Source organism: Paramormyrops kingsleyae, chromosome 1 (genome assembly GCF_048594095.1).
Source record: "Paramormyrops kingsleyae isolate MSU_618 chromosome 1, PKINGS_0.4, whole genome shotgun sequence".
In the NCBI taxonomy this organism is placed as follows: domain Eukaryota; kingdom Metazoa; phylum Chordata; class Actinopteri; order Osteoglossiformes; family Mormyridae; genus Paramormyrops; species Paramormyrops kingsleyae.
Genome location: NC_132797.1, coordinates 14662773 through 14683817, shown reverse-complemented (window position 1 = coordinate 14683817; position 21045 = coordinate 14662773). Strand labels below are relative to the sequence as shown.

Here is a 21045-nt window from a genome sequence, read left to right as displayed (position 1 = left end):
TAATTATTATTAGCTACATACGTTACTGTACTGTACATTGAGCCGACGGACCGGTGAAGCCCTGCAATGCTTTCTCGAGTTGTGCGTGCCTTCATCATTATGAACCATTGTATTGTATTTAACCTGGATTTATAATATCATAATATCTGAAGTCCGTTAGTAAGTATGAGTAAGTCAGATGTTCTTAACCCAAGGACTGCCTGTACTATTAACTGGGTCTTACCAATAACACAAAGCACATTTGTCTTAACCTGTTAGTTAATTATAAAGTATGTTTTCTGGAAAAAAAAATTCCGCAATCTTGTCTTTTTATTACATGACAGTTTGCAAATATGTTGAAAATATGTAAACAAACGGGTGTCAATTGTAGGGTGGCCTTATTTTCAGCTACATTTGCATTGTGACGTGACAAGTGTGCTTAAAGCCTATTGGACAATTAAATTAATAAAAATTTGCTTATGTACAAAGCTTTTTCTTCCGCTTAAGGTACCATCAGAATTGAACTATTAATACATAAACTTACTTTATATTATTTCTGTTAGCATTCATCTGTTAGCATGATCCCAAATATTTTGTTTCGATATCGAAATCATTTTTCCTCAAATGTTTTATTTTTCAACCAAGGCCCCTCCTGGGCTCCAGGCATAAATAATATCCGGATCATATGCAGGCAGGTCACTTAAAATAAAATCTAAGCATATGCATCACAAAAGCAGGTTGGGAATCATTTTGTCTTTATTAATGGTAGCGGTCTGAGTCACAGTCAGGTTGAATTAATTACCGTCTTCAGGTGTTTGTTTCATTATTCATTCTGGTGATTCCACTTTTGCTCTATATATGATCATGAATCATGTCAGTTTACATTCCAGAAGTGGACTAGCCATGACACCTTTTTCAACTGATCATTGTGCCATAATGTACGTAGCTTGACATCCAACTATCCAGAAGTATTAAATACTAAATCACTTTGACTTTGAAAGGTGTATATCACCAAAGTTAGCGGATAAGATGGGGTGATTTCTACCTGAGCATATAAGAGCAAATTTCAAAAGGAGTATCTTATGGCCGTCAGGTGAGAAACCGGGTTGGAGTTATTCGCCATGTAGTGAGGAACGGCCTCCTCTGGGATGATCTTTACATCGGCTTCCAGAACAGGATCAGCAGAGAGCCAGACATATACCACCACCGGTGAGAACCACCCCCCCCCACACAATTTTCCATACTCACTCTACATTTCATCCGAGTTACCTGAGCACAAGATTAGCAAGAAGTGATTCATACATTCATTGATTCATGTAATTGAGTTTCATGACGATAAATAAATCACAATATTTCTTTACAAATTTCGGTTTCTAAAAAAAAAAAAAAAAAAAACTTTGTTGAGTCTTCATCAGCCCCTCCCTCCTCCCAGTTTCTGGAATCATTTTCAGACCCAGCTACCTACAGTTGGACCGGACTGGGACTCTTTTCTGCAGAAAGTGAAAATGGAAGAGTCAGAAGAGGCAGGAGTAAACAACTGCAAGTTGTTTTAGAGAACCATCATTGAGTCTTCATAGCGAGCAAGACAAAGATACTGTTAAGAGAAGGTTAATGTGCAGCTATATCTGTGTGTGAGGCTACATGTTAAAAATGAAGAACCATTTTGCTTCTATAATCATGCGGTAGTGAAGGAGGGTCCCTCTGCTTTCATTTGGGGGTCCCTAATTTAAGAATTAATGAAGAATTCACTAGAAGACCTACACTTTAGAATGAATGATTTTTTTTTACTAGTGCTTAGTGATTTACTTTGGACAAGATCATTTTAGTACAGTGGAAACCACTTATAGCGATCATGGTTATAGTGATCAGCTGCTTATATGGATCAAAAGCCTGAGACGGCATCAATGCTATTCAAATAATTTGCTTATAGTAATCAAGAAGTCTGCTTACAGTGTTCATTTTTTGTCTGAAAAAAATCTAAAATTATGATACAGTAATGCAGAACTCATGACAGGAAAAAAGTCTCTTTTTTTGTAGATGAAGTTCGATTTCAAATTCTGCTACCTCTTCGGCATTTATAGTCTATGGTTTATTTTCTGTTCTGTTTAAAAATTGAAAAATGTGCAGAAAGACATGGCCTGTATCTGCACTGCTGATGCACAGTGTTTCACAAACTCCTCAATACTTTTATGTTTTAGGCTATAAACTAATAATGATTTGAATTAAAGTAAGTTATATTTTGTAGACATTACTGTACTGTATTAATGTATTTGAATTATGCACAGTTCAGTAGTTTAATTTGAAGAGTACTGTAATTTGAAAAGCATTCAAAACAGCTGTACTATACTTTAAAAGAGTCAATAAAATTTGGTAACTAGTGACAGTGTCAGCTCCATTACTCTAAATTAATGTAATAAATATACAAATATCTATCAGATGGTAATCTGCCTGATACATAAAGAAATAGAAAAAATTGGTTATAATGATTATCCGCTTGTACTGATGAATTTCACCCGGACAGATGTGATCACTGTAAGCGGATTCCACTGTATTCATTTGATTTATTTCAGAGTCTGATTTATGTATAGCTAACAAGTGTTATAATCACTGGCAGTATCATTTTAGATAGAGGGACTTTTACCAATGCCCAAGAGCAGCTTCCACGTATCCCATCATGCTCTAGACTGGGAGACACATGCACGTATAAACAGTTGGTGTTGAGGGTCGTGCTGAAGGCTGATCAGATTACTCTCCCGAACACGGGCACATTTCCATAACCTGCTGAATGGTTTTGGGATTACAAGCGATCAATCTAGGGATTTTACTTTATCCCACTGTGATTTATTTGTGATTTATAAATGCTTCTCTGAATGAACAATTTGTCATGATGTATATAATTCATTGTAAACTTAATTATTCCTCAAAATGGAATTTTCTTGGTCCAATCAGAGATCTTAATTAAAATGTAACACTGACAAAAATGTCGATTTTAATTCTTGTTCTTGCTTGTTATTTTGTATCAGGATGAATGTAGCTATTCTGTTATAGCTATCCAGTCCCCTCCATGCCTTATACCTTGCTCTGCCTGGGACATGAACCAGGACCCCCAGACCTTACAACAAAAAACAGTAGAAAGATGAATGGAATTATCTATCCAAGTAAAAATTAGGGAAATCATGTTGGACAGTCATAAAGATATTTTTGAAATTATAGGTGTCCTAATTAACTGCAATTAACTGCTAATGACAAAAGGCACATACACTCACCTAAAGGATTATTAGGAACACCATACTAATACGGTGTTTGACCCCCTTTCACCTTCAGAACTGCCTTAATTCTACGTGGCATTGATTCAACAAGGTGCTGAAAGCATTCTTTAGAAATGTTGGCCCATATTGATAGGATAGCATCTTGCAGTTGATGGAGATTTGTGGGATGCACATCCAGGGCACGAAGCTCCCATTCCACCACATCCCAAAGATGCTCTATTGGGTTGAGATCTGGTGACCGTGGGGGCCATTGTAGTACAGTGAACTCATTGTCATGTTCAAGAAACCAATTTGAAATGATTCGAGCTTTGTGACATGGTGCATTATCCTGCTGGAAGTAGCCATCAGAGGATGGGTACATGGTGGTCATAAAGGGATGGACATGGTCAGAAACAATGCTCAGGTAGGCCGTGGCATTTAAACGATGCCCAATTGGCACTAAGGGGCCTAAAGTGTGCCAAGAAAACATCCCCCACACCATTACACCACCACCACCAGCCTGCACAGTGGTAAAAAGGCATGATGGATCCATGTTCTCATTCTGTTTACGCCAAATTCTGACTCTACCATTTGAATGTCTCAACAGAAATCGAGACTCATCAGACCAGGCAACATTTTTCCAGTCTTCAACTGTCCAATTTTGGTGAGCTCGTGCAAATTGTAGCCTCTTTTTCCTATTTGTAGTGGAGATGAGTGGTACCCGGTGGGGTCTTCTGCTGTTGTAGCCCATCTGCCTCAAGGTTATGCGTGTTGTGGCTTCACAAATGCTTTGCTGCATACCTCGGTTGTAACGAGTGGTTATTTCAGTCAAAGTTGCTCTTCTATCAGCTTGAATCAGTCGGCCCATTCTCCTCTGACCTCTAGCATCAACAAGGCATTTTCGCCCACAGGACTGCCGCATACTGGATGTTTTTCCCTTTGCACACCATTCTTTGTAAACCATAGAAATGGTTGTGCGTGAAAATCCCAGTAACTGAGCAGATTGTGAAATACTCAGACCGGCCCGTCTGGCACCAACAACCATGCCACGCTCAAAATTGTTTAAATCACCTTTCTTTCCCATTCTGACATTCAGTTTGGAGTTCAGGAGATTGTCTTGACCAGGACCACACCCCTAAATGCATTGAAGCAACTGCCATGTGATTGGTTGATTAGATAATTGCATTAATGAGAAATGGTAATAATAAATAAAAAATGAACAGGTGTAATAATCCTTTAGGTGAGTGTATATACAAAGAATGTGTTTCATCTGTATAGTTTTTCCAGAATTTGTCTTGCTGTACATTTAAAAATGAATTAACAGCATAAGTGACTTTGCTCAGCTGTGTGTTTTCACATGAACACACATTTCCCAGATGCTCCTTGTGGCAAATATTTTACTAAACAAACCATAAATAGGAGCAGAATGGCTGTCAACAAAGGAGAGACCCTAGTGACTTTACAACACTCATAAAGGATATGGACTGAACTGAGTGAACGACATTGAGGATAAATCTATGAATGATTAGCAAATCCATCCATTTTCTGAAACTGCTTAATCACAACTGTTGTTGCAGGGCACTGGAACCTTTCCCAGGAACAATGGGTGCAGGCAGGAACCAACCCTGGGCAGTTGCCAACACACACTCACAGGACCAAATATTGACTCACCAATCGACCTGTCCTGCATACTTTTAGACCAGGGTTATTCAACTCACGGTCCTCGAGGTCCGAGCACTGCTGGTTTTCCAGCCTTCCTTTACCTGTCAGTCAGGTGTGAAGCCTCTGACCAATCAGAATCAGTAATTATTAAACAACTACCTGGGAGAACTGAAAACAAGGCCTGGATTTGGAATCGAGGTCCAGAGTTGAAGAACCCTGTTTTAGACTGTGGGAGGAAACCAGAGCCCCTGGTAAAAATCCACACAAACACAGGGGGAGCATGTGAACTCCACACAGAAAGGACCTGGGACCAAACCCAGAACTTTCATGGTGGGAGACAGCAGCACTAACCACTGCACCACCACACCACCCCAATTAGCCAATGAATAAAAAGAATGTAGCTCTCTAATCTAGGCAAGACGCTGTTTATGGATTTTACCTGATTGACATTTCATTTTCAGTCTTTCTGAGAAAAAAAATGCATCCATAACTTTAATCCATAATTTATTGGTGTAGAGCCATCATTTGCCTGGAGCCTTGGAGAGGACACGGCAGACAGTGAACACATATAGTCATACTAAGGGAAATTCAGAGCTGCCATTTCACCAAACTCCCTGTTTTTTTCTGGATACCAGGGAGATACTTAATAAAGACAAGAAGTTCTAGACTCGCAGCAAGGAAGGGGGTTTGAGTCCACAGGCCCAGGATAAAAATAGACAGCGGGTCCCAAAATTGTTAGCTTAGCAGGATGGAGGATGCAGCTGATGTTGTTAATAAAATTGCAAAGGGAGAATATAAAACAAAACTAAAATTGGGGAAATCGGAGATATGGAAAAACTTTAAAATTGTAACAAACAAAGAGGGTAAAGAGCTGAACTTTGTGTGTTGTGTGAAGTGCGGCAAAGCGATAGTGTACAACGGGCACAAATCTGGCACTTCAGGATTGAGGCGACACACCTGCCCCGTTGCTGTACTCCCAGGTAGAGCCCTGCATTGGGAGCGGGATCCCGTGGGTCCCGCGGGACCCAATGCAAATCTTACGGGATTGGGCGGGTTTTAGATTGTCGTGGGCGGGAGCGGGCGGGAGTGACAGAGACAGCGGGCGGGATTGGGCGGGAATCGTCAGAAATTCAGCGGGAGTGGGCGGTAATGGTCAGAAATTCAGCGGGAGTGGGCGGGAGCGGGATTAAAAAAATAGTCCCGCGCAGGGCTCTACTCCAGACTGAAGCCAAGCATAATTACATTGCAGTACATTATAAATGAACATGGGCACTAACTGAAGCTTCCGTTGAGGTGACATAAAGTTGGGAATTTGTCCCACTGGACATCATTTCACAAAGCTACCACCACCCGTTCAAACCCTCTGTGAATACATTGTCGTTTTCCACCCCACCCCTGCACAGAAATGGGACGAGGCTTTAGCCAAGAGTGCCAGAGCCTGGACTCGGACCTGCCAGTTTTCCCATAATCCCCTGCGGCTCAGTCAAGGGAAGCTCCATCCTGAATTCTTCCCTGTGGGAGAAAATATGTGGGTGGGTAGCCCAGTCACCTTCTCCCCAAAAAAGACTATCCAACACTGGCACAGCGAGGCCGTCAACTACACCTACTCGACCATGAGCTGCCTTAGAATGTGCGGCCATTATACTCAGGTACAGTGTGGGTCCTGCTTTCCCACTACACCTGCTTACCCTAACCAGCCTTTCTGTGAGTTTGTAACATGAATGCTCACACGTGGCAGGTGGTGTGGGCAGAGAGCTATAAGGTGGGATGTGCTGTCCAGACGTGCTCTGCAGTGAAGGACTCGCCCACCACTGGCAGTGTCATCATCTTCGTGTGCAATTATGGAAAAGCGTAAGAGTCCTATTCGCCGCATCCGGAAGGTTCATAAACACAATATTGCTGCTAGTAAGTGAGTGGTGGCTTAATGGTTAGGAAAGTGCACATGTAATTGAAACATTGCAGGTTCGAATCCCCGACCAGCAAGGCCCCACTGAGGTACACTGAGCAAGGTATTGCCCCCAAGCACTGCTGAATTAGCTGCCCCCTGCTATGTTACATATGGGTTAAATGCAGAGGACATATTTTGTTGTTGTGGTGTGTCAGCAGTGACTGCTGATTTCTAAATTCTAATTGCTGATACCCTTCTATCTGCCCCTCCATCTTCCATACCATTTCTTTATGGTGAGTCTGGAGTCTATCCCAGGCAGCACAAGGCACAAGGCACAGTGCACCTCAAGCAGGACGCCAGTCCAGCACACACATATTCACAAACAATGGGCAATTTAGAGACTCCAGTGCACCTAACTGTGTGATTTTGGTCTGTGGGGAGGGGAACACATGAATTTCCATTGCTCATAATATCCTTATTTAACTTTTTGTAGAATTAAGATTATTTTAGAACCATCAAGTCTTCCAAAGTTCTTGAAGCCACCATATCACTGGATTGTGTTTCCATAGCAGATGTGTCCTCTCACTGCCTAGGGGCAACAGGAAGGGAGCCCCCCCCTACAAAGAAGGTGCAGCCTGCAGTGCCTGCCAGGGAGACGAGTGCCAGAGCAACCTGTGCAGTGAGTCTTTATCGCTTCACTCAGCCCACCTGAAAAGCTATTTGGTGACTTCTGTCAAACACCTGGTGTATATCTTGTGACGGTTTAGGTAGATGGCAAAGAGGACGCTGTCGCGGAATCAGGTGCAGGTGACTCTTTAATAAATGAGCGAAAAAAAGTCTGAAGACCAGAAGGTTTTTACTGGCAGATGTATCGCTCAGGATAAACAGAAGGAGCAGGCTGGATCGTAGTCGTGGGACAGGCTGGGGTCGGGCGATGTACGTAGTTGGTCTTGGGGGCTGGGCTGGTCTCGTAGTCGGGGTACAGGCGGAGGTCAGGCGATTATTATCAAAGGGGCTGGACAGAAACTCGGGGTCAAAACGGCAGAACAATGGTCACAGAACACGGAGAGACAAAAACCAGGAAAACGCTCGAACTCAGGAGTAAATCTTGAAGATCTCGCATCAGGGTGCAAGAACCGATAACTAAAATAGTCTCCCTAATCTAGAAATGATCTGTAACAGCTTGTGGTAGGTGGATGCACAGAGAAACGGAGAAACCGGACAACCCGGTATAGCGGCGTAGAGCTGACAGCTCGTAAAAACGGGGAAGGTAGAATCAAGGAATCCCCGGAGGCGTGATCTTCGTGACGTCAGTCGGGGATCCCCGGGGTCGATCCGTGACATATCTACCATTAATATAACAGGGAAGTCACTGAGGTCCACAGCTGCATGGGCGTCTGCGTTTCCCGGGACACGTCCTCTTTCTGGGCCCCTGTCCAGGTGGTTTTTCAAAAAAACAAACCCGGGTTTAGTACTGCAACTCGTATGACCCAGTGTTGCAAATTATAAGCACGAAATTTCAATATGCAGCGGCCACCTATATAATCACATGGCATTTGCAAGGCTCGTGCACATGTTTACTTTAAAAATGAGATGACATGCAAATCTCTACGTGTCACGCTACTCACGAGTGACGTCAACTTCCGAAAAGCATTTGTGTTTTCATGTGAGCAGTGAACCATGCTGTTTGCTTTACGTTTTACAAACTTCGTTGAAACAGACTTGTATACCTGTATATTGTGTCAATTGTGTGTAGATTGTAAAACGAGAGTTAACTGCAAGGTTACCATGTATCCGGGTTTCCTGGACGTGAATTTTGATTTTACAGGATGGTTAGGGAAAAATTCATTAATATTCATGAGTAAGGTGCTACCTGATTGGTCGATGAACGTGAAAATTCATTAATATTTGATCCCTGGACATCCTCTTTTTCCCTCCCCAAATATGGCAACCCTATGCATTGGCAGATTTGGAAAGTTCAGGTTCAGGAATACAAATCCAGACCAAGATTTTATTTCAGCCAAGCAGTTGGAAATACAGAGTCACATTCACAGAGTACTCGTTGGCTGAACAAACATATTTGTTGGCTGAAATATTTTTTTTGTCTGGGTTTGTACAATTTGAACCTGAACTGTCTACCACTGTGCATGGGCTTCAAAATACAACTAATTTTTCAGATAGGTTTCATGCAATCCAGTACCAAGAAGCATCAAAGGTGATGGCCATTCTGGATACCATGACGGCATCATGCAACAATGTGTATCTCATGGAACAGGGGGCACCGAAATAACAATGTATTTTTCTCCAATTTGGGGTTGAATACGTTCTAACATCAGTGATTTTCTACAGGAGACTCCAAGAGAGAGGAAATGAAAAGTAGGTACAATTCATCTTCATCTCATCAGGCAGCCAGTAACCCATTAGCAAGACGGTTCACATGGTGTACCAAACACGCTCAACTTTCACTCACAGGCTACAGCTGGACTCCAGACTGGGAGATCGACGTCAGCTCAAGCCCCTCCAGCCCTCGGACTGCATTTTGGCTTGGGGCACTATCAACATTATTCTTGCTGTGCCAGCTGTAGGCACATTGGTCTGTATTAAAATAATGGCCAATCATATTGTACTTTAGCCACACCCACCTGCCTGCTAGAGTCACCCATGCTCTCGTTCTAAAAAGGTGCCATAGAATGCATGTTTCTTCAGTATTTTAAATTGTTCTTTGGCAAATACATAGAAGATCTATGAACTTGATTTGGTCGAAAAATGCCCAGAATTGGTTTTACAAGCCTGTTTTCAACCCTGGTAATTGGTTTTAGAATAAAACAGGCTGATTTCCCTATTTTGGTGGGCTCATTAACATGAGCTCTGCTCTGATTGGCTGGTTTAGAGTGAGGCACTACAATGGCTCACAGGGAACCAACATCTCTACAATCATATGCCGCATAACAGCGTTTCGGTCAGCAATGACCTACACTTATGACGGTGGTCTACATAGCGCAATGCATTACTCATCAAGTGCCCTTGTGGAAACTGGGCACTCATGCCCCTCGAGAGAGAAAATATGTTGCAGGTTGTGCACGTAGATGTGTGTACATTAAGTTTGGGGGTGTAGTTAAGTCTCAGATTTTTGAATCAGTTCATTTTATCACATTCTTTGACATATATGGGATTTATATTTGAAAAATGTAACAACAATGTCAGATTCACAATTTGTCAGTTCCATGTATAAATCTCTTGAGCCACAACTACTCATTTACTAATAATGTTCAATCACACCATGGTTAATTTAGACACAGCCCACTGTGCAGCACTATACTATAAGTCAGTCATGATGCGTCAGCCTGAACAACAAGCTGCAAAATTATATCGGCCCACTTGTACCAAATAATCTACAACTGTGAAAAACATGAACTCCAAGATCTGAGTCTTCGTTGTTACATCCCAAAGACAAACAGCAGAGGGGAAGCCAGGCAGTGCCAGAGGTAAGTGTTACTGGTAAATACACCCAAAATTCAAAATTAAACTGGATACACCTAATCATCAGCACAACTGCTCTCATAAAGACATAGAAGAAAGAAAACGTTGTGGATACTTGACTGAAATGCTGTTAATCCTCCACGTTCTTCTGAGGCATGGACTCTACAAGGTGTCTGAAGGTGTTTCTGTGGTACCTGGCAAGTTAGCAGCAGATCCTTTAACCAGTCCTATTACCAGGCACATACGGGGAGCACTGGGGAGATCTGAGCAACTGCCCTTTTAGACCAAACGATTGAAAATGCCCTTTTTTGATAACTAACGATTACGTATTTACCAAGCTCGTCGTCATCGTCATCCCAGCCCCCAAAAAGTCTGTGCACAGCAGATACAGATGATGACAGAACCACAGATGCTTCTTTGGATTGGGATCTGGTGAATTCTAAGGCTAGGGCAACACCTTGAACTCCTCATTGTGTTACTCAAACGACTTCCAAACTACTCATGCAACATGGCAGGGCGCATTTTCCTCCTGGAGGTCACTGCTAATGGGGTGATAGAGTCACCATGAAGGGGTGTATTTCGTCTGCAGCAATGTTTAAGTAGGTGGCACATGTCAAATCGACGTCCATCTGAAAGTCTACACCAGGGCCTCCCAGTCGAATATTCACCAGATCATCACACTCCCTCCACAGGTTTGCCTTCATCCCCACACCGCATGATGGCAGCAATCACTTCCCCAGGCAAACAACTGTTCAGTTCTGAAGCTTGGAACCAGTTTCGAAGTTTGGAACAGAACAAATTTAGGTTTGATTTGATCAGTTCCAGTGTTCGCAGATCTATTGTAGGCACTTTCAATAGTGGACAGGGGGCAGCCTGGGCATTCTGAATATGTTCCAGACCTGGACACGCACTATTGTCACTAGATAGTCAATGTTATTCACTTCAATTGTCATAATGGTCATAATGGTTTTGCTCATCGGTGTATTTTATGACAAAGGGAAACATATTGTATTCCAAAAAAAAATAACAGAAAAATAAGAAGAAACAAGAGTATATGCTGGTTCAAACAGGATTTCAAAATACAAGGTGCATTTAATGAAGGAATCGTACGGAGCCCTGCTAATTACTTGCTAATAACATCGTGAGAACGTTCCACTAATTCATCCTCATTTTAGATAAATCGCCGCCACATTTTACCACATAATCTGCTTATTGTCTAAGGTGTCATGGGTATGAATTAGTACAACAAAATTGGAATTTGTAAAACCTGGCCACGTGGACACTGGAGGGGATGCTAATCTATCCCTCACACACACACAAGGAAAATTCAGAGGCACCACTTCCCATTCGTGCATGTTTTAGGATAGTGGACACGGCAAAAACGTGCAAACTGCAAATACACAGAAGCACCACGCTGGAGGCATTAGGTCACAGCGCAGTACCGCTGTTATGATGCCCAGTTTACAACATCTTTGAAGCGACGTGTGACATTGACCTCCTACAGGACTCACACAGCATGATACCAACAGAAAAATATACTATGGATATCAAGTCATTAAGAATATCAGTGAAGATAAGATACATATGCAGGGACATGCTGGATAAGATTCAGCTCTTCAGTAAACATTCAATGACTTTTATAGTAGATAGTTATGGTATTACAGTAAAGCACTTATGACTACATACTTGAAAATCTTGACATTGCAGTTCAATAAATGGGGTTATCAAAGCTGGATTATTGACGCACATTACTGCTTATGTCTGTGTGTAATGTATTTTATACACATCAGGGTTAAATCAACCACACTACACACCAGGTATTTGACAGAAGTTACCAATTTCTATCATCTTAAATGTTATACAAACAGAACTTTATTTAAAAAAAAAAAATCTCCATATTTTTAGTTTATCACAAAAACTCACTATGCAAGTACACAATAAAATAGAATGACAGTAGACTTTGACTTTTGTCACTTCACTTTTTCATGTTGACTTTTGCCTGATGACTTTCGTCCGTGCTCTTTACAGGTTGATGTTGACTTTTGCCTGATGACTTTTGTCACTCCTCTGTATGGGCGAGTAACACCTGCCCAAGTGAGGAGAGCTCCCACGATGGCCAGCCCCCTCGAAACAGCAGATACATCAGCCTCTCAGCTTCTTCTTCCTCCTGCCATCGGTGACCGTTTGGCCCATGGCGGCTGGCGGGGGAGCACCCAGCTTCTTGTTTTTTGCTTTCTTTACTTTTTCCTTAAGAGCTTCAATGTCTATTTTAGCCTCTGTTGGAGCTAAATGGGGGGGAAAAAAACAGTGATGCAACCAAATGATTAGACAAATAAGCAAAAACGTTGACCTCAAATTTACATGACATTATTTATGAAAATTAAATTGTGAAAATGTAAGCCATTGCGGTCCTGTAGAGCTGAGGTGGAGAAACAAAGGTTGACTGGGGTAAAACTGCACCACGAGATGACAAACTGATGTTGACTGTGAAAATTTGTGTGTGTGTGCAAACAAATGTTTTAAAGACACAGCACCTTTCTGGACCTTTGTCATCATGCGCTTCTCTTTAGGAGGGATGAAGGCCTTGTTTCTCTCTTCCTGCTTTTTAGTCAAAGCTTCTGCCTGTCTCACCTGTAGTAGAAAGAGACAACACCACCCCCCCCACCAAGACCCAGGTGAGGACTCAGACGACCCTTTACGGCAGTTTCCCAACCCGGTCCTCGGAGACCGACAGCCGGTCCATGTTTTTGCTCCCTGCCAGACAGTCCACATTTTTGCTCCATCCCAGCTCCCAGTAACATGGACTGTCTGTGGGTCCCCGAGGACTAGACTGGGAAACTACTTTAATTAAATGGGGATCCTACCGCGGGCCCAACGACAGGCTAACCTTGATCTCCGCCATCTTCTTCCGCTTCTTCTCTCTTTCTCTCAGGAAGAACTCGCCAGTCGCCAGCTCTTTGTCAACCTGACAATACAATTTGAATAAGTATCATTTTCCCCACATGCTGCTTTCCAGTAACTGGTTCTAGGCTGGCAGACATTCACGGACACACTGTCATGCCAATACTGTCTTATGTTTTACAAATCATTAATTTGCCGGCGTGAGAGAGGCGCCCGAAGCTGGGAAATGTGCTACGTGTCACAAAGCCTTTCTGGATCAAATCCAAGGACAGATCTCTTAACACCCCACCCCACCCCAGCCGAAAGGACAAAAAAGCTGGAAGATACATTGCCGTAATTAAATTCAGTTGTAAAAAAAAAAAAACACTGTTGGTCTGTATACATAGATGCCTGTACCATCTCATCCATTGACTGTCAGAAGTTGTCATGTTACTTGCGGGGGACCATTGCAATATGGGAGCTTGTACTGACCTGGCTCTCAGGCTGCGGAGGGGGGAAAGGCGTGTAGGCCTTCTTCTCCATCTTCTTCTTGGGCTCCTTGCGTTTGGTCAGGTTCTTGTGCCTGAACTTGGGCAGAAACCTCTCCCAACTCTGCATTCGGAGCTCAGGGTCCTTGGACAGCTCCCGCTTGATCATCAGTGTCTTGTAAACACCAGGGCGGGGGGGGGGGGGGGGGGGGGGGGGTTTACTTTGCTTTGCTTTTTTAAATAATATGCAAACCATTTAGTTTATACCCCAGAATGTACAAAGTTACTACTGTACTCACTGGGAGCACAATGTTTTGGATGGTTAGGTGCAGTAATATGAACATAAGCAAGTGACAAACGGGGGGCATTCAGCCCATCAAACTTGCGTAGAGGGAACTACACTAATAATTCGACCTTTCATGTGGATAATTTAACAGTCCTTGACCACCACCCCCCCACATTTAATTGCCAGACCATTTACAGTCCGGATTGTTCTTATTTCTTGTGCCAATGCACCAGGCTTGTGGTGGTTTCCAGGTAGCAAAGCAGATCTTAAAGTCACATTTATGAAGTATGGTTTGGAAGTTATATTAAGAATAAGAATTTTACAAAAATTAAAAATGCATTATACACTTACAGTATGCAAGGCATAGTCATAATCTTTAGTGAAAACATTTTTGTAAACTGAAATAAGATACAAAATTAGAATTAAAAAATTACCAATGAGAACAATATAAACTGCTTTGGGGACTAACTGAAATTAAATAATTTCAGAATGCTACAAACTGTGTTTCTACTATGGACAGATTTGCTGGTTAAGTGTTAAATGACTAATTAAAATTAGTACATTCAACCATTTATTTTGTAATAAAAAAATTGTGATCTATAGCGTGGATCATACTTCTAACCAAAAGTAATGTGATGTGGCATTTTGGCCACATAACCCACCCCTACCTGGGGCTTTATCACCAACAAATAGATGATATGAGACAAATACAATAATTCATACCACATTCTTTCAAAAATAAGCTTACCTTGATGTTGTATATTGGGTGGATGTTCTTCATTGTATCCAAAACCACTTTTCTGACCTGAAATGGGAAACTCTCCATTACTCATTTCACAGGAACCAATATCTAGCATAAATATACCAGGCACTTCAGAGGAAACAAAGTAACAGTTCCAGTGATGACCTAATAACGAGACACACGTGTTTGAGAAGTCCTCAGAAGAACTGACATGATACTTTGGGAATGCCAGTGGGATAGTTTCAAGAATCAAACGACCCACCTCTTTGAGGCCACTGTAAGGTCCTAGGGCACAAACGGTGTTCCCCTGCACCATGACGTAGCAGTTTGTGAGCAGCTCCAAAGCCTACAGAGAAGGTGGGGGCTTCTGTGTCAGTCATACTCATAGCCATACTGCTAAGTTACTGACATGCCACACTAAATAACAATACTTGCCTTTACACACGTCATTCAATGACAAGGGCTTCCTTTACACATCTATGCCATGGATAATATGTCAGTCCTCAGATGTGGGTAGTTCAGGTTCAGAGAGTAAAAGTGCAGACCAAGATTTGTTTCAACCATCCAGCTGAGTACAAGGAGTTACAGTCCCAGAGTACTCAACTGGTCGGTTGAAACAAAATCTTGATCTGGACTTTTACTCTCTGGACCTGGGCCCGTATTCACAAAGCATTTTATCTTACCACTAAGAGTACTCCTAAATCGTACTAAAAGTTTTTAACAAAGAATCTTTTCCTAAAACACATTCAAAAAGTGGCTGAGAGCAACTTTTAGTTAGGGAAAGAGCCAAAACCTAAGCTAAGAGTAAGACTCCGTCGCTGTGGCTGACGCCAGTTCTCATGCAGTTTGCCTGCAATAACCACAGAGATTGGTTGATGAGAGACCAGTATGTGCTGGTGAAAATGTATACGCAACATCCCACAAACACAAGTACAGTGGAAGCCACTTATAGTGATCATGGTTATGATGATCAACCGCTTATATGGATCAAAAAACTTGGGACAGAATCATTCTTGTACAAACTGTTTAAATAATTCGCTTATAGTAGTCCACTTACAGTGTTCATTCTTGGTCTTTTTAAAAATGACAACATATGGAAAAAATAAAACTACTTTATTTTTTTTAACTTTAATTTGATTGCCCTACTTTGCCTTGCAGTAACCTGTCTGCTTCTGGCTGGCTACCCGAGGCTAAAGCTGCGTGCAGAGAAAACGTGAGGGGAAAATGAAAGTCATTTTCTCTCAATGACAAATATAGACTCATCGAGGCTTATGATAAACTGCCACAACTAAGCCAATGAGACACAGCAGCGAAACTACATTAAGGTAAATTTTATGTACAATACTGTATTATAGCGTATTTGAATTATATACAGGTCAGTAATTTTCAAAGCGTTTGAAACAGCTGTACTGTGTGAATAAAATTCAGTACACAGCGACAGTGTCCATTTTATTGCTTTTTGCTACTTTTAGTGCTAAGGGGCTTTGTGAATTGATCTTGGTCAAAAAAATTAGGAGGCTTACATTTAGGACTGACACGCCCATTAATTTTAGGAGTTTCTCCTAAATCGGCAAGTTAGGAGGTACTTTTAGTCTTAAGATGTTTTGTGAATACGAGCCCTGAACTACCCACCTCTGTCAATCCTTCACACATACACAGGCATTTGAATTTATGGGCTCCAGTACTACAAAGACCTACACATAAACAAGATCAAGACCAATGGAAACACACACAAATATAAGGGCCACATACAAAATCCAAAGGGACAAAATAAAAATAAAAAAACTGTGAACCCACAACCCTGGAGGGCATCCTGACCCAGTGTCACCCAGTTATGGTTATAACTGGCTAAAAGTTGAAGTATGCTTTACAATGCTGCCCTCTACCTGTGGTCTGCTCAAAAAACAGCTACTCAAGAAAACAGTACAGAAAAGATGCAAGTTATATAAAAAAAAATAAGTAAAAACACAAAGTGAGATTTTGAAAGCAGATAACTGAATCATTTTGTGATTTACTACTTACCTTCAGTGTTGATCCTTTAGGGCCTATTAGCCTGTGTCTCCTTTTTACAAAACGTTCCCTGTTTCTTACAAGAGTGCCAACTTTAATGATGTCACAGGCCACGTCATCCTGGAGGATCCTCACAGCCTGAAATACACAAAACCAGTCCAAAGACCCTAGTGGGCACTCAGTACAAATTTTAAGGTTTTCTAATGGCATCATTCTGAGGTCCCCTTTACGAATTCAAGATCACAGACACAAAAGGGCAGCACCTCACGCTTTGGCATGAAGCTGCAACATGCAAAGTCAAGGTCCGACATAATCCACATTCACATACCTGTTCGAATGGCACGCTTCTAGCCAGCAGCTTAACCAGGTCTCTGGCCCTTATAATAGCATATGGGTCGAAGGTCTTTTTTGTCGTGGTAACTGTCATACTGCCCTCAATCAAGTCTAAAGTGGCTTTAACGTACTGAACAGGGGAGGGGGAGGGGGGTAGGAGAATACAGCATGATGTCGATCGTTAGCTTTGATATGAGTGAACTTACAATTAGCAATCCATACATCCATCTTCTATACCCGCAATTACCAATATTACTTTTGATTTATACATGAAGGATTACAATAAACCATAATACATCAAAAAGAAAACCTACATACAGACAAAGTTTACAGTAACAACTTTAACCTAATTTACAACTAAGTCAACTACCCCATCGAAAATAACATAACGGTGAGGTACTTACGCTGTCAGCCAGGGCCTTCTGCACCAGGGGCCAACATTCTTTTAGATACGCTTCTCTGTATTTTGGAAATAAAGTGGCGAAACTGCTCTCCTCTAAAAATCCTCTCGGATTATCGTCTTTGGTGAAAGGCGCTTCTTTCCAGCCATCGGGAACAGTGAGGAGTTCCGACTCATCCACTGCTCCCATGTTAGCATTACCTAAAACATTACATTACAGATTAAAGCTACATAGAAATATTACTACGTATATGACAACATATGCCACTGTACGTCAAATTTTTAAAAGCAAAACTAGGAAAGTGTTAATAACAGCAACCATGGAAAAACTTGAAAAGCATTCCTTGGACGAACGTGAATATATATCATCGCCTTTACTGATCAAACAAACCTACAGCTTAACGTAATATGCAATATAATCAGCGGAATGAATAATTAAACTTTAACTACCCTGATTCTTTTTCTTTTTTGTTTTCTTCCCGGCCAGCACCGCACTCATGCTTCCCGTGCCTATGGGAGACGCCATTATTGTGCTACCTTTCACCCCGGATGTAAAAATTGTAGCTGAACTGCAGAACGCGCACGCTCAGCCATTGACAACAGGAAGTTAAGGGGAATCAAGTTCTTGAGGCCAATGTGAAGTATGTTAAGTTTTATTATTTGTATTATTGAATTATATAGTTATACGTTTATTTATTTCATGCCATACACGCATTATTGCAATGTTTTTGTCTAGTGCGTTAGTAACTTTTTTCTCTCATGACTGGAGTGAATTTTTTCAGTTACTGCAACTACTAGCCAGTTAGCTCACGTATCTTACCTTAAAATAGACACATTTCTGCTTTTACTTTTTTCATGGAGTTATCTTGTGAGTGTCTTAGTTTCCAGCATATAGTTTTTAGTTGTTCGTGTGGTCTTGAGGAGAACATTTGTCGGTTTCCTTATGGCAAGACAAGTTTATTATCATGCACAGGGGTTATTTAATGTGCTTTATAAAAACAAGCTTTCAAAAGTTAAACCAAGACAAAAAAGCAAAATAGAAATGAATTAAAATTCCTTAGAAAATCTAAAAAATCGGATTAAATGTGCAGTAAATGTACAGCTAAAAATCAGACAGAGAGGTTTTATATTATATTTTATATTATATCACAACCCCTCCAACCTCGTGGTTTCCGTTCCTCACACGACCTTAAAATATCAGAAGAATATTTAAATTTATGTTTAAAGTGATGTAAAAATGTTTATTAAGCTTATTATTAAAACAAAGATGTATTGTTTCTTTGTGTTTTACAGATGCACCCCTCCATAACCCGTGAGGACATTGTACCACAGCAGTGCACAGCCTGTTGCACTTTTTATCACTGCCCACTATGCCCTGCCCTGCAGCCTATCAGGTTGGGAAGAATGCAACAACAGTTAGATGGGCATTTTAAAATTGCAATAACTTTTGAAGGTAATGCAAGGTGGAGTATTACAATGTAACTTGGGTGACTGGATAATTTATGTGCGACAAGGCACTGAACTATAGCACAAGAAAAACTGAGAAGTTTAGCCAGACATGGGAAAAAATATTCTTTAATATAGTGTGTAAAGTGTCCCCCAAGACAGAGTCTGTTTTCAGTCTACTTTTAAGGCATTGTACAGTTTTAGTCGTAGAAAAACCATTCATGGCTTATAATGTGTAATTATGTGGGGGGATTTTAAATTTGTACAAGCAATGAATGCTGATGAAGATTTCAGTGTGAATAAGGATGTTCTAGCTCCATTTTGTTTTGGCTTTAGCCGTGTGCAAGATATGCACAGATTTTTGGAAGAAATGATTGACTGCAGGAAGGTCACCATGTACTGTTCCCTCCTTAACTAAATTAGACGTTCTTATTGGTTTGTTTTGTTTAGTTTTTTTTAGGCTGTTATCTCTTATCTGAAAAAAATAAACATTTGATTCTTGATGTTGTGTCCAGTGTTCTTTGTTTTTTTTTTTCCATCCTGCTTTTATTAAGCAGTTTGGTACCTCATGACATATATAAAGTGTATTAGGTATTACAGTTCTGATATACAAGATTATTAACACAGAATTGTACTATTTTTTTTTTTTATTCCATTTTACTCTTTATTCACACACACACAAAAATACGGTGTGTGTGTGTGTGTGTGTGTGTGTGTATATATATATATATATATATATATATAATGTCATACATGTATGTATGTAACAGTGGCGTGTGCACGCAGGGTCTGAACATCAGTGCTCTCGCTACGCTACGGCCACGATGCTAATAATTACAAGAATAATAGGCAAGCATTCAGCTTGATTAACTTAATCTGGTATTTAAAATCTAGCATTTTAATAAACCAAAAAAGGCCAGCCAAACAACATAAATATTCACATGTTAACATGATTAAGAGTATTTCATATCGTTCATAATTGGCAAGACTATAACTCGAAAACGTACCTTTTGTACACTTTATTAGCATTAACTTAGCAATCAGGAAAGGATTCCCCGGCTGCACTTTCTGTGGTGACTGAGCGTGCGTGTGGGTCTGCAGCCAGAGGACACTGGAAAGGACTGGGGCTATTTCAGAAAGCAGGATTTCTTTCCTATAGTCGAATAACTTGTCGAATTTAAAATAGTCTGAGCTATCTGTAGATGAACGAAGATAAAGGCCATTTAAACTGGGTAAATTAAATCCGACAAGTTAGCCTTCTAAGCAAGAAATCTTGCTTTCTGACATATTGCTGTTGCTAAACAGCAGTCTGTCTGTAGTACGTGCACGCTCTGCCGCGGTGGGAAATGTATCCGTGTAATTGCTTCCTAATTGAAATAATAATTGAGAATATCATTTCATATCGCATTTAACTAGGGATGTCCATTTTGGATTTTTTCATCAACCACAGTCGACACTCGTTAATCGTCTATTAACCGTTAACGGCAGGAAAAAAATTTATTTTTTAGAATGGATACCTGTCCGTCACCAAATACCAAAATATTAGATGCTTTAGAAATGACAAGTGTTTCATTTTTTTCCAAGTGCAAACACTTCATGACTTGTGTAAATATAGTTATCTACTAGGCTCCTATACTTGAGATATGTATATACATATTGATTATATTGACATTGAATCACTGTAAATATTTGGTTGTCCTTTGATTATTGATTGACATATGATTAACGTAAGAATTACTTATACATTTGCACTACCGCATAACATATATTGTGTATGGCCTACTGTATAACTACAACTCTTTATGCACCGGTAGGGGTGTCCCCCTGCAGGTGGTTTCTCCCTTCCCCCCCCCCCCCCCCTTGCTCCGCTGTTCATCTCTCCAAGGTCTGATCTCTCTTCAGTGTCTGCGGAAATAACCGCAGGCAGCTATCATGAGGTGAGGACACACAGTATTCAAAACAATCTCTTCTTGCCTAAGGCCTAAGACATAACAGACCCACTATGCCTCCCCTTCCGGGCCTACTAATGTCAGATTTACTTACCACACATTAACAAGTTGTCATTCCTTGCATTGAACAATTCAGATTTACAAAATGAACCAAACATTTAATCCTCCTGCACCAAGCACGCTTAACTTGCAGGTCTGACGCAGTCTGCATCTCCCGTGTAGGAAAATATTGTAAAACTGTAATGAGCTGCAAG

The 21045-nt window shown here is 41.0% G+C and overlaps 3 protein-coding genes and 1 long non-coding RNA gene across 6 annotated transcripts in view; 3 read left to right on the top strand and 1 right to left on the bottom strand.

Moving 5' to 3' along the window:
• The window catches only part of cmah (cytidine monophospho-N-acetylneuraminic acid hydroxylase), a 38383-nt gene extending 35436 nt beyond the window's left edge, over positions 1–2947 (top strand). For all 3 annotated transcript variants that reach the window (XM_023836796.2, XM_023836794.2, XM_023836795.2), the window contains exons 14-15: positions 1073–1188; positions 1412–2947. In XM_023836796.2, coding sequence (XP_023692564.2) covers positions 1073–1188; positions 1412–1532 — 237 coding nt within the window. In that variant the 3' untranslated portion in view covers positions 1533–2947. The remainder of the gene's footprint in view (positions 1–1072; positions 1189–1411) is intronic.
• A 3370-nt stretch (positions 2948–6317) lies between these two features.
• glipr1a (GLI pathogenesis-related 1a) lies at positions 6318–10997 on the top strand. The gene is made up of 5 exons (XM_072700294.1): positions 6318–6538; positions 6628–6740; positions 7371–7456; positions 9127–9153; positions 9250–10997. Exons 1-5 carry the CDS (start codon positions 6416–6418, stop codon positions 9360–9362), a joined length of 462 nt encoding a protein of 153 aa, XP_072556395.1. The 5' UTR covers positions 6318–6415; the 3' UTR covers positions 9363–10997.
• A 332-nt stretch (positions 10998–11329) lies between these two features.
• Positions 11330–17955, bottom strand: krr1 (KRR1 small subunit processome component homolog). The gene is made up of 10 exons (XM_023836762.2): positions 17847–17955; positions 17401–17597; positions 16992–17126; positions 16676–16801; positions 14916–14999; positions 14660–14716; positions 13630–13800; positions 13145–13222; positions 12792–12888; positions 11330–12542 (listed from the first exon to the last, which is right to left on the bottom strand). The coding sequence occupies exons 1-10, from the start codon at positions 17920–17922 to the stop codon at positions 12400–12402; spliced, it is 1164 nt and encodes a 387-aa protein (XP_023692530.1). The 5' UTR covers positions 17923–17955; the 3' UTR covers positions 11330–12399.
• LOC111856647 (uncharacterized) lies at positions 17925–19345 on the top strand. Its single transcript, XR_002841183.2, has 2 exons — positions 17925–18037; positions 18690–19345. It is a non-coding gene; the product is annotated as an uncharacterized lncRNA (long non-coding RNA).
• The last annotated feature ends 1700 nt before the right edge of the window (positions 19346–21045 follow it).